The sequence below is a fragment of the Vanellus vanellus genome, assembly GCF_965231255.1.
Source record: "Vanellus vanellus genome assembly, chromosome: 15".
Classification (NCBI taxonomy): domain Eukaryota; kingdom Metazoa; phylum Chordata; class Aves; order Charadriiformes; family Charadriidae; genus Vanellus; species Vanellus vanellus.
Window position 1 is genome coordinate 14218273 of NC_138920.1, and position 14575 is coordinate 14232847.

Consider the following 14575-nt stretch of genomic DNA (forward strand, 5'->3'; position numbering starts at 1 on the left):
TGGCCCGCCTGGGGACTGCCACCAGCCCTGTCTGAACAGTCACCGTGGCTTCTTCGAGCCGTGCTTCGCTCCAGCGCGGGGAAACTGCCCCAGTTTCCCTTTGGACCAGGCATTTCCCAGGTGCTGGCGCGCACCCCTTGAGGAGCAGGCCGGCCTTTTCGGGGAGCGCGCACGGAGCTGGGCTCGCGCAGAGCCGCCATCTCGACATCGGCGCAGGCGAAGTGGTGACAGCTTTTGCTTTGGGGTTTGCAGCACACTGACGGCCGAGCGGGGATGGGGATGATGAAACCGGGTGTCACCACGAGCCCCCCTGGGAAAGGTGCGGGGACCCCGACGGGCTGGGGAGCATCTGCTCTTTGTGTCGGGCTCCCTGGCACCTTCACGCCGCTGCACCGCTTGCTCTGGCCTCACCGCTGCCGTGGTTTGCAGGGGAGGACCTTTTTCCTTGAATAGGGCACAGGGAAGAGGGCTGTGTTTGGGCAAGACGTGGCTTTTTCTTTAGGCAGAGGAAAGCAGTGGAAAGGTCGGGCATTTTCTGCTCTTGTGTCCCAGCACAGAGCGGCTGCAGAAGCGGGGTTGCGGTGGCGGAGGAGGTGTGGGGTCTGTGTGTGCCGCGCCGCCTGTGCCGAAGAGCCGTCCCGGCTGGGCTGACGCTCGGCTGCGATTCCGCAGCTCCTGGCCCGAGCGCGGGTCATGCCGGGATGCTGCAGGGAGCGACTCGGGTTCCCGAGAGAGCAGAACCATCGCGGTGGGGTTTGCAGGGCTGGGCTGGGCTCATCTCCCCGCGAGCTCGCCGTGCACGGCGCTGCGAATGGGGGGACACCGGTGACGCCGGCAGCACTGCCGCTGCCACCCAGGATTTTCTACCTGGTGACTCCGGAGGTCTTATGGCATGGGTGGATGGGGATGAATCCCGTGGGGCTTGGAGAGGGAGAGGGTGAGACCCCTTGAGGACGGAGGGTCTCCCGGGTGCCACCAAGCCCGGGGTGCGAGGAGGGAGAGGAGGGAGAGGCGTCTGCGAGGCTGAAGCTCACCCCGTTTCCGGGAAGCTGAGTCATCTGTTTGCCCGTCCCGTCTGGGTCACCCCATGACCTGCACTGGGGAGCAGTGCCACCCCCATCCCGCAGCCCGGGGCTGTGTCCCGCTGTCCCCAGAAAGCATGCTGGCACTTTTGGGATGTCTCCGGAGGGTTTTCAGGGCCCCTGGGCAGCTCCTTTTCAACATCTTGGCAGCAGCTTGGGAGCTCGAAGCCTGTTGGGTTTATTGCGTTGGAGTTTTCTTTAAAAGGAACCAAAATCTGAAGTTTTTCCAGGAGGTGGCAGGGCATCCGCTTCAGGGAGCCTGCACCAGGCTGGGGAGAGCAGCAGAGGTGTCCTGGTGACCCCGGGGAGGGCATCAGCTGGCCAGAGAATGGGACCCTCGGTGCATGTCCCCCTCCAGAGCACCCGGACAGACACACACACACATACCCCGGGCTGGGGGGCTGTGCTGCGGGGGACCCGGCAATCCCCGGGGGCTGGGGAGCACCATCTCATGCCGTGGAGGGCCCAGCAGCACCCAGCTACACCCCAATTCGTGTTTTCTCTCCCCAGAGCTTGGCCCGGCAACGGTGTCGGAAGCGGCTCCCCCATGGCTGCAGCCGGCGGCGAGGGGCTGGCGCGGACCCCGCTCCTGCCGGCCGGCGCTGCCCTGGCCCTGCTCGGCCTCCTGGTCTACCTGGGCGCCCTGTGCGCTGCCTGCAGACGGTACGTGCTGCCCGACACCCCTCTGCTTTCCCTCCTGGGGCTGGGGACGGGGCTGGGGACCCCTCGGTGGCATTTGGTGGCCGCACACGGAGACACCGCGTGTGCCTGTCTTGAGTTGAGACCTCTGGGATCTGCTGCTCTGCTCGCCCCGAGCCCCCGGCCGCAGCCCCGCTGCAGCTCTGCCTGGCCTGATCCTGCACCCCTGCGCCTCGCTGCCCCCCCTGTTCCACCCCCTGCACCCAAAGGAGCCGGTCCCAGCTGGGATGGGGGATGTGGCATGGCGGGAGGAGCCCTGCGGGACAGGCTGGAGGTGCGATGCCGGGGTGATGCTGGGGATGCCCGACACGGCTCAGCGGGGTGCAGGATGCAACTGAGCCCCCGGCCAGCACGGACCCTGCTGCAGGGCTGGTGAAGGGGCAGGGTTGTGGGTTTGGGGGTGCTGCTGCTCCAGCGAGGGGCACACGGCGATGCCCGTTGTGACCAGGCTGGGGGCCTGGGGCACCCACTCCTCGCCCCCGGCTTGACCACCGGCCTTGGGCTCACCCCACTTCTCCCCACAGCAAGGGCAGGAAGAAGAAGGTCCCTCCAGACGGGGTGAAGCTGGTGGATGAGGTAAGCGCATGCTGGGGGGGGCAGAATCAGCCCCAGGGGGGCTCTGGGCACCCCAACTCCCCGCCAAGAGCCCGACGCACCTTCTCCCTCTTGCAGTCCCTGCTCAGACAGACGCAGCTGCGGTCGCTCAGCAAGTCCGACACGAAGCTGCACGAGCTGTACCGGGTGAAGGCCAGGGACGACAGTGAGTGCCCATCGAGCCGGGGGAGCTGATGGGGACCGGTGACCCTTGGAGGGTGCCCACAGTCCCCGCACCGCCCGGCGAGCGCATCGCGGCACGCACACACGTGCCACGGTGCCCGGGCGGTGCTGGCACAGGGGCTGGTGCTTGCTGCACCCCCGGCACCCCCCATCTCCTCTCCTCTCCCCGCAGCCCAGCGGCCGGCCAGCCTGGATTTCCCCCGCGCCGTGTCCCCCCCCGCCGCCTCCGACTCCCTGCACAGCTCCGGCCTCAGCGTCCTCCTGCACCGCGAGCTGCCCCAGATCCCCGTCCCCGAGCCCCCGGCCACCTCCCCGGCCCCTGACCAGACCTACTCCAACCTGCTCTTCACCCCGCTGCGGAAGCCGGTGCCGGACACCGTCTACGAGTGCCTGGCGGTGGGGGGGGAGGATGCCCCGGTGCCCCCCGCACCCACCGGCACCCAGGTGTCCCCTCCACGGGCCGGGCATGGGGCGGCCGATTACGCCTGTGTCCGCAAGGTGAAGAAGACGGCGCCTGTGGAGGTGCAGGATGGGGCCGCGGCGGGGCCTCCCGCAGCCCCACGGTGCTGGGACGGCGCGGGCAATGCCCCCCGGGCGAAGGTACGGCTCTGGGGGGGGGGGTGGCAGGGATGGGGTGTGGGGCCAGTGCTGTGCTCACTGGATGGGGTACGTGGGGGGGCCACGTAACACCCTGCCTCCCCGTAACACCCGTGTTCGGAGCCGGGTGTAAAACAGGCTACTGCATTTCCAGTGGAGCTTTTAGGGGGGGCAGGATGAAGCCGAGACCCCAAGGGCAAGTGATGCCCACAGTGCTGGTCTCTGTGCCCTGCAAAAGGCTCCCTGGGTGGTCCAAAAAATGGGATCCCCAATGGGTAATCCACTGCTGGGATCTTGCTGGGGGCTGTGGGAAGCCATGGAGGGGTGCGTGGGGATACCCTGCAGTCGGCAGGGATTGCCCCTGAGCCCCCACCTTCCTTTTGCAGCTGGAAGACATGTACTCAACAGTGTGCAAAGCCACCAAGAAGAAAACCCAGGTCCCCGCATCGTCCCCAAAGGCCGCGAGGGACACGGGTGCTGGCTGGCCGCCCCCCCGCCAGGAGGAGGGTGCCCCGGCTGGGTGCTGGTCCCCGGCAGCCCAAGTCGCCCCAGACCCCTGCTACGAGTCCATCAGCGACAGAGCCTGGACTGCTCAGGGCCGCGGCCCCGAACCGGACTACGAGGCTGTGGACGTTAACTGGAAGAAGGCGGTGAAACGGGACAAGCCGCGGAAGCCCTGTGCCCCCGAGAACCTGTACGAAAGCGTCGGTGACATTTGGGCAGGGGAGTCCCGGCGAGCCTCCGCCAGGACGGCGGCCAACGGGCTGGAGGTGTACATCACCAACCTATAGCATCCACCCGGGAGCGGGGTCCTCGTCGCCGGGTGGTCCCACCCCGGGTGGCTTTCCAGGGGGTTGAGCCCCGCTGGGGACGGGCACACACGAGCCCAGTGCCCGCCGCGTGGCTGCATCCCTGCAAGCGCTTTCTGTGTATATTTTATGTTTCTTTTCTTTAAGCATCCTTGTCCCACCCCCGCCCGGCGCCAGCAGGTTGGCGTCGGGATGCCCTACGGTGGACAGTTTACGGGTGCTGGGTACCACGCTGGAGCCCAGTGGGACAGGGCTGGCGCTGCCACCAAGATGGGGACGTGTTTTGGGGCGGGTGGTGGCAGGGCTGTGGGTCAGCCCCGTGGCCCTGAGCTGCAGGATCAGGCCCCTCATCAGGGGGGTTATGCCATGAGCGAGGGGCTCCATCCTCCTCCCTCTGCGTGGCGGACAGCAGGGCCCCGTCCAGCCCCCGGGAAGCCCCGAGCAGCTTCACTCCCGTCACTGAATGTCCCTGGTTATGGGGACCAGGGGCCTGTCCTGTGCCTCGGCGCAAGCGAGAGAGGGCTGCGGGCTCTGCTCCGTCCCCCCATCACCCCCTCTCACGTTTTGGACACATGCAAGAGTGCCTCTGTGAGCACGTATCTCCCAAACACCATTAAAAGGCTGAGAGGGGGTTACCCTTGTCAGGAGAAAACACTCTTAAACTGTTTCTGAAACTCTTAAACTGCTTCTGAAACTCTTGAACTGGATCTGAAATGCAGCGGTGCCGGTGCTGGGAGAGCAGCTTTGGGCGCAGCGTAACCGTGAGCGGGTGGACTCGCCCGCACGGATGGTTTTGCACCTCTGAGAGGGGGATATGCAGCCACCAAGAGCTGCCGAAATGAGGTGCCCATCCCAGAGCAGGGACTCGCTCTGGGGCTTTGCAGGGGGTTGGGGTCGGAGCCGGGGAGCGTTTGGCCAACGCTTGCTGCCCGCTCTCCTCCATGTCACCCCCATGGGTGCTGCAGCCTCAACAGATGCTGAAAATGCTCGAGAGCTGGACGAGCATCTGGAGCTCGGAACCCAGGGCTCAAATTTTCCTCCTCTCCTCCCCACGGGGCATTTGGCGTCCCAGCCCCAAGGGATGCCCGGTGTCCCACGGGCGATGCACTGATGGTGGCCATGGCCCCATCGCCCACCCCAGGGCGTAGCCCAGCCACCTTACAGCCAGCGGGCCAGGGGTTGCCCGACCCTGCGGCACGGTAGCCTGGTTCTTGCCGGAGCTGGCCGGGACCTGCGGCAGGAGAGCTGCCGTGCCGTGCGGCAGGCAGGAAGCCGCGTGCCTTCCTTCGGCAGCTTTGCCCCTACATCGCAGCGGGCGACGAGATTAAAAACGAAAACAAGGCACTCAGCAAAACCCGCTGCAGGCTGGAAGACGTTAAAGCTGGGAGGCAGCTCAGGCGCTCGTGCCGCTTCGTCAGCCCCACGCTCGATGCCAAACCACAGCCGCTCGAGATAGAGGAGCCGGGCCCCGGCAGCTGCTCCCATCCCCCTGCGAGATAAGGGCCCCGATAGAAAACGGCGCAGGGCGGCTGGTGCCGATGCTGCCACGCTCTTCCTGCTGCCAGCCGCACCGCACCGGCGCGTGGGCTTCCCCCATACCGCCTCCAGCCGCATCCATCCTCTGCTCCTTTTCTCCATCATCCCATCCCATTCCGCAGCTCCCCAGGGCTGGGTCCCTTCTGCACCACCCAAATTCCCTGGGAGCTGCGTTGGGGCTGCACCAGCCCCGCGCAGGAGCGTCACATCCTTGTGGGACCGGAGCTGCTTCGCTCCCGGGGCAAGATGGGCCCTGCGCTGCCCGCGGAGTCGGGATGTGGGTACCACTGTGCAGCTTTCCTGGGGAAAGGCAAACTCGGCACAGCGCTGGGCTGCCCCGGGCCAGGGAAAGTTTCTGCTCTCACTGAGCTGGCAGCAGCCAAAGCATCTCCCAAACTTGCCCCAACAGCAGCAGGGAAAGCCCCATATACAGGGCTGCCCATTCGCCCATAATTCCCACTCTGCCTCCGGCACTCGGGAGAGCCTGACCGGCATTTAAATAAGAGAACCACTGCCCAGTCCTTGGGGCGATGGAAAATGTGCCCGGAGCCCCACCCGGAGGCTCAAAACCAGGATGGCGAATGAAGGATCCATCCTAAAACATTGCTTGGAGTCTCGTGGTCTGGCCGGCAAGGTCGGGGTCGGGGTCAGAGCGAGGAGAGCAGGGAGGGCTGGGGGCATCCCTGGGGACAGCCGGGTGCCGGTGTCCCACTCGGGGATGGACTCCCGGTCACGCTGTGGGGGGACAGTGCTGCGTGGGAATGGTGCTGCATGGGAACGGTGCTGCATGGTGCCATTCCCACAAGGGGGAGCGAGCAGGAGCCCAGCGCACGCTGTACGGTGCTGTACGGCGCTGTACGGCGCTGCACACTGTGCGCTGCTGCACTCTGTAGGGTGTTGCGCGGTGCTGCATGATGTATCGCCCGCTGCACGGTGTTGCACGCGATGAGGATCCGCACCCCGCGATGAGAATCTGCACCCCATATGGCTCTGCCCCATATGGCTCTGCCCCATATGGCCCTGCACGCTGCACGCAGCGTATGGCTCTGCACCCAAAGCAGCTCCGCACCTATACAGCTCCGCATGCCATGTGGCTCCAGACCCAGTACGGTGCCATACCCCATACAGCTTCACCCCCCCATATGGCCCCGTACCTCCCGCAGCTCCGTACCGCACAGGGAGGCAGCCGGGCAGCCCGGGATAGACGGGCAGCGTGGGCAAAGCCACGGCTCCCGCTGCAACACCGACGGGGAGACGGGCATCACATCACAGCCCAGCCCGCAGCCGGCCCCGGCCCCGGCCCCGGTGAGGGCACCCGGGTACCATGGGGGCATCTCCCAGGGATGCCGGCGCTGGGATGCCCCCCCGGGAAGGGGGTCGGACTGGCGGCACCGGAGCCCTTGTGCAACGGGCAGGCGATGCTCGTGGGAGTTGCACAACACCAGAGCTGCTGGAGCCGCCAGCTCAGCGCTTCGGCCGACGTTAACGATTAAACCAGAGCGGGGGGCGGCCGGTGGAGCCACCAGCCGGGTCCCGCTGCGGCACAGCCCGGGCCGGTCACCGTAACTCCGGGGGGAGGACAGGCATCGTGCCTGCGACGGTGGTGCGGGGCTCGGTCATTAACTCCTCCGGGGCTGTGCTAATGAGGGCTGTGGGCCAGAGCCCACCGGGGCCGGGATAGAACTGTGGGATGGGGACAAAGGCAGCTCCGGCCACACTCCTCCTGTCCTCCCCACCGCGGCTGCGCCACCCGCCGGGGATGCTCCTGGTTCCCGGTCTCCCGCAGCCCTGGCACAGCCGGGGCAGGTTTGTGTGCCCCAGTTAGGGGGGACACTGCCCTTCACCTGGGTGCTGCCCCCCTTTCTGCAGTGTGCAAGGGGACCCCACGGGTGGCCGTGCCAGGGTGACACCCCATCTCTGGGCCGGGCACGTGGGGGCTTTCCCAGTTTGCTGCTTTTTTTTTTTTTTCACGCTTACAAAAGCACCTGGCCACGGGCATGGCGCAGGGTGGAGGTGACACCTCCAGCCACCCCCGAGGGCAGGGGACAAGAGGTGGCCAAGCACCCCAGGACTCCTGCTCCTCTGCCAGGCTGGGGACATTGCCCCCCCAGGCAGGGGGTCACCAGCACACTGGCCCCAGCACCCCCATGGCCCTGAGCCACGGGAAACACCCGCGTCGGCCAACCCCGGGGCTGCCGGGGGGGACAGCCGGGGAGGGGGCCACCGGCTGGGACAGCCGCACGGACTCTGTCCTGGCCTTCGGGCTGTGGGTTGGTAAATCAAACAGCAGCGGAGCCTGAGCGGCCCCACGCCAGCCCCCGGCCCCCACGGCCCCGCAGGTTTTGGGGCAGGCGAGGAGCAGAGCGCCGGTGGGTGCCAGCCCAGGCACCCCGACCACCCCATGTACCCCATGTCCCCCATGCACCCCACGTACCCAGGGCACCCCATAGACCCCATGGGCCCCGGGCACCCCGGGCACCCCCATGCACCCCGTTCCCCCGGGCACCCCACACCCAGTGCTGTGGCTTTCGGCAGCGTTTCCCCGTGGCGGGCAGGACTGACCCAATCCGTGTGGGGCCGGTGCCTCCTTTCCTGCTGGGAATCGCTCTCCCACCCCAAAAATCCCGAAAGTCCCCGCCCCCCCTCCCAGCAGAAGGACACTGTAGCTTTTGGGGAGCCGTTACTTCCACTGGGTCTAAAACTTCAGGGGGAACTTTGGGGAGACCCCTTTAAGTTTTGGGGCGTATAACTTTGTGGGAAGTACTGCAACTTTTGGAGAACCCCTGTAACTTATCGGAAGCCCTATAATTTGGAGGGGGGGGGGGCATAACTTTTGGGGGAACCCCACAAGCGGTGACGCTGTCAGTTCGCACCCGGTAACTTCGAAGGAGCCGCAGGAGTTTCGCGGGGCCCCCCCAAGCTGTCGGAAGGGCCCTTTCGGGGAGGACCCTTAATCCCGCCCTATAGTAATAAAATCAGAACTTTTGGGGGACACTCTGCAACTTTCGGGGAGCCCCCGGACTTTGGCGGGATGGGGGGGAAGGGGGCGGGGCGCGATTTTACGGGCCCCGTCGGTCACCGTCGGTGTCCCAAAAGTACCGGGGGGGTCGCGAACCGCCGGGTTACGGGGGGAGGGGGTGAAGGCAGGGGGCGGGGGTGGTTTTGGGGGGCCCCGCGGGCAGCGCGCGGGGCGGCGGGAGGGCGGGGCGCGCGAAGATGGCCGCTGCCGGCGGGGGCGTGTCGCGGCGGGGGCGTGTCGCGGCGGGAGGGTGGGAGGGGGCGTGTGGCGGCGCGTAAAAGTGGCAGCGCGGAGGAGCCAATGGGAAGCCGGGAAAGCGGCGGCCGCGTTCCAACCCGGGGCGCGTTGACCAATGGCGAAGAGCGTGGGGGGCGTGGCCTGGCCGGCGCCGACACCGGGCGGCGCGCGGCGGAGCGCGCTCCCCCGCCGGGCCCGGCCGCGGCCGCCGCCGCCGCCGCCGCTTTCCCCGCATGGAGCCCCCGCGCCCGCCCGCCGCGCTGCTGCCCGCCGCCCGCCGCCGCCGCCGCGATCCTCCGCCGCCTCCTCCTCCTCCTCCTCCTTCCCAGCCCGCCGGCGGCGGCGGCGGCGGCAGCGGCGGCACCGCCCCGAAGGTACCGGGGGCGGCGGCGACCGGAGGGGGGGGAGCCGGAGGAGGAGGAGGAGGAGGAGGAGGAGGAGGAGGAGGAGGGGGGGTGGGGGGGCGGTGACAGCTGACAGCGGCCCGCCCGAAACTTTCCCCGCCGCTAAAATGGCGCCGCTCGGGGACAAACTTTAGGGGGGGTGGGGGTGGCGGCGGGGCGCGGGAGGGGGGGTAACCCCCCCCTCCCGCGCCCCGCCGCCCCCCCATCCCCCCGCCCCCCTTTTCCCGGTGGGATCTGCTGGCTGCCACCGCTTAGCCAGCGGGTGACAGCGCTGGGAGCGGCTCGGCAGGAGGATGCTGGGTGCTCCTGCCGCCGCAGAGCATCGGGGGGATCCCGCCGGGGATCTACCCTGGAGGGACGCAGCCTGGTGGGATCCCGCCTGGGATCTATCCCGGAGGATCCCGCCTGGGATCTATCCCGGAGGGACCCACCGTGTCAGATCCCACCTGGGATCTACCCCAGAGGGATCCACCCGGATGGGGTCCCGGCTGGGATCTATTCCAGAGGGACCTGCCACATGGGATCCCAGCTGGGATCTATCCTGGAGGGACATGCTGGTGGGATCCCACCCGGGATCTATCCTGGAAGGACTCAGCCTGGTGGGATCCTGACTGGGATCTCTTCTGGAGGGATCCACTATATGGGATCCCAGCTGGGACCTACCCTGGAGGGATCCGCGCAGTGGGATACCACCAACGGTCTACCCCAGAAGGACATGTCCTGGTGGGATCCCGCCTGGGATCTATCCCGGAGGGACCCAACCTGGTGGGATCCCGCCTGGGATCTATCCCGGAGGGACCTTTTACGTGGAATCCCACCTGGGATCTACCTCAGAGGGACCCACTGTGTGGCAGGGTAGCCTGGAGGCACTGTGCCACCTTCTGTGGTCCACCTCCCCTCACTGCTGAGGTCGGGGGGAATCCCCCGGGATCCACTGCTCAGAGGAGCCCCCGCTGACAACCACCATCTCTCCTGCAGGCTCCTCTCCCCTGCGGCGGCCGGGGGCTACCAGCGGGAGCCGAGGGTTGGCTACCACACCTGGGAGAGCTGTTGCCGCACCGGGAGCCGGCCAGCCGGGAAGCGATGCTGCGGATGCTGGACGCCGGGCTGGAGCGATGCCTGGCGCTGCATTCGGCGTACATCCCCGTGCCCCGGCACAGGTAGGACCACCACGGGTGTAGGGTGGGCAACGGTGGCAGCCACCACCCTGCCGAAACCTCCTGCCGGCACCAGCTTCCCCGCGGGAAGCCGGGATGTTTTTCCACCGGCTGCAAGAGGAGGACTTTGGCCGCTCGTCTGCAGCGCCGGGGTCTCCCACGGTGACCGGGTGTCCTGTGTACGGCAGTGCCGAGGGCTCTGCCTGGCCGTGACCTCACAAGATGCCAAATATGAGCCCTCGAGCGGTTGCGGTGCTCAGCGCCGGCACTGAGCACCGCAACCGCTCGAGGGCTCGGAGAGCATCACCGCTCTCCAGCCCCGTATTTATCCATCCCTGTGGCACGAGAGGTTTGCAAAAAGGCTTCTGTTGCTCCTGAACTCTCGCTTTTTTTTTATTATTATTATTTAATTTTTTTGTATAGGTTTGGGTTTTTTAGGTAGTGTTTTTTGGTTTTGGGTTTTTGGGTTTTTATTCCACTTCAGGAAGTTGTTTGGCCCCAGCTGAGCAAACCCCGCGTTTCTGGATGCTCGGGGCAGGATGCAGGTGCCGGTACCCTCCGGTGCGGCGCTGGGTTCTCCCCGCACACCCCCCCCCCCCCCCCCCCCCCCCCACTGCCCCCGGAGCGGTAAACAGCGGTGTTTTGGCTGTCTGCCTGTACTGCTGCCTGCGCCGCTGCCTGCGCCACTGCCCGGCAGGGTTTCCAGTCTGGCTGCTGGTAGCCCAGGGGATGAAGCACCCATGGGTGCCTTTGCACGTGGTGACGCTCCCAGCACAGTGTGGCCACTGTGACCCATGTGCCACCCATGTCCTCTGTGCCACCCGTGTCCCCCACCTCAAGTCACCCCTGGGGTGGGTGCAGAGCCGACCACCGTGGGTATGGGGGTCCCAGCACATCGGTGGGGGTTGAAGGGTCCCGGGGGGGGTGTCTGTCCTCACAGCACCCCCCCGTTCGCTCTCGCTGGCAGGAAGCTCTCGGGCAAGGCGGGCATCGACGAGGTGATGGCAGCTACGGTGCTCACCAGCCTCTCCACCAGCCCACTGGTGCTTGGTCACCCGCCGGCCACCCCTGCCCCAGGTAAGAATATGCCCCTGTCCCCGCCTCCCCATCCTTGGCCGCATGTCCCATGGCAGGACCTGACCTTCCTCCTCCTCCTCGCCAGAGCCCGGTGGTGAGGTCTGGAAGGAGGTGCCCGCCATGTCCTCCAGCTGCAGCAGCAGCAGCAACACCAGCGGGGACTGGAGCTGGGACCCCCCCAGCGACCGCTCCACCCCCTCCACCCCGTCGCCCCCGCTCTCCAGCCATGTCCCCAGCACTTTCCTGCCCACCCCGCTGCCGGACGAGGGCCCCGACGAGCCCGACGGCACCCACTTTGTCTTCGGAGAGCCCATCCCACGGAAGAGGAAGGTGGGCTGAAGTTGGGGATGGTGACAGAGATGAGGTTGGGGATGTGGAGATAGCAGGGATGGGGATGAAGAGGAGGATGAGGATAGGGATGGGGATGATGGGATGAGGTTGGGGATGTGGCGGATGGTTGGGATGAGGTTGGGGATGACAATGAGGATGATGGGGATAACGTTGGGGCTGACAGAAGGGTTGGAAAGGAGGTTGGGGGTGATGATGGACGTGAGGATGTGAATGACGATGGGGATGATGATGGGGGGATGACGTTGGGGACGGGGCCGGCGGCCTGACACCTCTCTCCTGCAGAACTCCACCAAGGTGATGTTCAAGTGCTTATGGAAGAGCTGCGGCAAAGTCCTCAGCAGCTCCTCAGGGATGCAGAAGCACATCCGAACCATGCACCTTGGGTAAGCGCGTAGGGTCCCCCCAGACACCCCCAGCACCCCCTCTGCCCCGTGCCCCCTGTGGGATCCTGCCTTGGGGGTGAGAGCCGCCCCAGCCGGACCCCGCTCTCCCCGCAGCCGGAAAGCCGACCTCGAGCAGAGCGACGGCGAGGAGGACTTCTACTACACGGAGCTGGACGTGGACGTGGACTCGCTGACGGACGGGCTCTCCAGCCTGACGCCCGTCTCGCCCACCTCCTCGGTGCCGCCCGCCTTCCCCGGCCCCGAGGCGCAGGGGCTGGTGCTGCCCATCCCCGACCTGGCGCTGGCCTCCCCCCGCAGCCCCCCGGCCCCCCCCGGCCTCTGCCACGTCCACACCGACCACGCGTACCAGGTGAGGATGGGGTGGGAACGCGGTGAGGTTGCCGCCGCGCTCACCGCACCACCGCCACCCTCCGCCCCCCCCCCAGCCGCTCGGTGCCGGCGTCACTGCCGAGCTCTGACGCGGGGGCCGTGTCCTCTCTCTCGGCAGGGCTGCCCGGCCCCCCTGCGCCCACCAGTGCCCCCCGCCGTGCCCGTCCCACCGCCGCCCAAGCCACCCGCTGTCCCCAGGTAAACCTTCACCATCCCCACTCCGTCCCTTCGTGTCCGTGTGTTCCTGGGCCGCGTCAGAAGCAGCGAGGCCGGCAGGGCAAGGGAGGGGGTTCTGCCCCTCTGCTCCCCTCTGGGGTGACCCCACCTGCAGTGCTGCCTCCAGCTCTGGGGCCCGCAGCACAAGAAGGATGTGGACCTGTTGGAGCGGGTCCAGAGGAGGCCACGAGGATGCTCCGAGGGCTGGAGAACCTCTGCTGGGAGGACAGGCTGGGAGAGTTGGGGGGGGTCAGCCTGGAGAAGAGAAGGCTCCGGGGAGACCTTAGAGCCCCTTCCAGTGCCTAAAGGGGCTCCAGGAGAGCTGGAGAGGGACTTTTTACATGGTCATGGAGTGATAGGACGAGGGGGAATGGTTTCAAACTGGGAGAGGGGAGGTTTAGATTAAACACTAGGAAGAAATGTTTCCCTGTGAGGGCGGTGAGCTTCTCGGTGCCCAGAGAAGCTGTGGCTGCCCCATCCCTGGAGGTGCTCAAGGCCGGGTTGGACGGGGCTTGGAGCAACCTGGGCTGGGGGGAGGTGTCCCTGCCCAGGGCGGAGGGGTTGGAACGAGATGATCTTCCAGGTCCCTTCCAACCCAAACCATTCTATGGTTCTATGTCCCCTCTGCCTGCAGGAGGCCGCGGGGGGAGGCCAAGAAGTGCCGCAAGGTGTACGGCATGGAGAACCGGGAGATGTGGTGCACGGCGTGCCGCTGGAAGAAGGCCTGCCAGCGCTTCCTCGACTGACGCCGGTGCCGCCGCCGCCGTGGTGGCCCTCCCTCCTTCTTGCACATTTTGCACTCGAGGTGCCTTCGCGCCCCCCAACCCCCCCCTCCCCTCCACCCCCCTATTCTCGCCTCCCCGGGGCCCCCCCGGACTCAGGGAACGGCCCCCCCAAAAGCTTTATGCACACAGCCCCCCCCCTCCCGCCACGGAGCTTGTCCCCCACCTTTTTTTCCTTTGAAAATAAGCTAAATCTGCCCCCCCACACACACCTTGCCGGCACCGCGGCGGGAAGGGGGGGGCTGGCTGCTCCCGGACCCCCCTCCCTGTGCCGGGTTGGGGAACACCCCTCCCCCCCCCCCCCCATCGCTCAGATAAGCTGTGCCTGGGGCCGGCGGGGGCTCGGAAAAGGGGGTGTCTGTTCCTGCCCCCCTCCCCCCCCCCACCTGCTCCCGGGGTGCCTGCCCCCCCTTTTACTCCCCCCCTCGAGGGGGTTTTTACTCTTTGTATCGTCGTTTCTCTCTCTTTTTCGTATCGGGGCGATGCTCCGGGAAGTGCCTGCAGGAACGCGCCCATTTGCACTAAGCCAAACTGCACAAAGAGGTTTCTTTTTTTTTTTTTTTTTTTTCCGCCCCCTCTTTTTCTTTTCTTCCCCTCCCTCCCTCCCCCCCTTCGTGTGGTTTTTATTTTTTAAATAAAATATATGAAAATTCGTATTTTTTAAATACTCCCTTCCCAGGGCATGCGAGCGCACTGGCTGCGGCAGCGAGATGCCTCCAGCCCCCGGGAGGGTTTTAAGGGGCTTTATTCCCTTCAAATCCCTTTCTCCCCCCCAAAAACCCCTTCCCCCCCCCTCCCCAAAAAAAAACCTTTTTCCCATCACTCTCCTGCCCAGGCGGTGGCTCTGGAGGGGGTTTGGCCGGGCCATGTCACCCCCTCCCCTCTCCCCGCCCCCTCCCCATGCAAGGATGGGTGGATGGGGACAGGGACGGGTGTGTGGCACTGCCACCCCGCCTGGCCTCGCACCCGGGGCCACGCCAGGGCAGGTCCCCCCTTTCCCTCGCAGGGGGGTTCCCTTCACAGTAGGGACCCCCCCTTGCAGGGTCCCATTCCCCCCCC

General features: G+C 66.5%; 2 protein-coding genes across 2 annotated transcripts; both read left to right on the forward strand.

Moving 5' to 3' along the window:
- Nucleotides 1-1629: 1629 nt before the first annotated feature.
- Nucleotides 1630-3991, forward strand: LIME1 (Lck interacting transmembrane adaptor 1; the record flags this gene model as incomplete). The annotated part of the gene is made up of 5 exons (XM_082491300.1): nucleotides 1630-1745; nucleotides 2306-2357; nucleotides 2454-2541; nucleotides 2731-3158; nucleotides 3542-3991. The coding sequence occupies 5 exons, from the start codon at nucleotides 1630-1632 to the stop codon at nucleotides 3944-3946; spliced, it is 1089 nt and encodes a 362-aa protein (XP_082347426.1). The 3' UTR covers nucleotides 3947-3991.
- Nucleotides 3992-8989: 4998 nt separating this feature from the next.
- SLC2A4RG (SLC2A4 regulator) lies at nucleotides 8990-13480 on the forward strand (the record flags this gene model as incomplete). The annotated part of the gene is made up of 8 exons (XM_082491339.1): nucleotides 8990-9130; nucleotides 10139-10320; nucleotides 11285-11394; nucleotides 11480-11724; nucleotides 12028-12128; nucleotides 12243-12498; nucleotides 12637-12716; nucleotides 13369-13480. 8 exons carry the CDS (start codon nucleotides 8990-8992, stop codon nucleotides 13478-13480), a joined length of 1227 nt encoding a protein of 408 aa, XP_082347465.1.
- Nucleotides 13481-14575: the final 1095 nt, after the last annotated feature.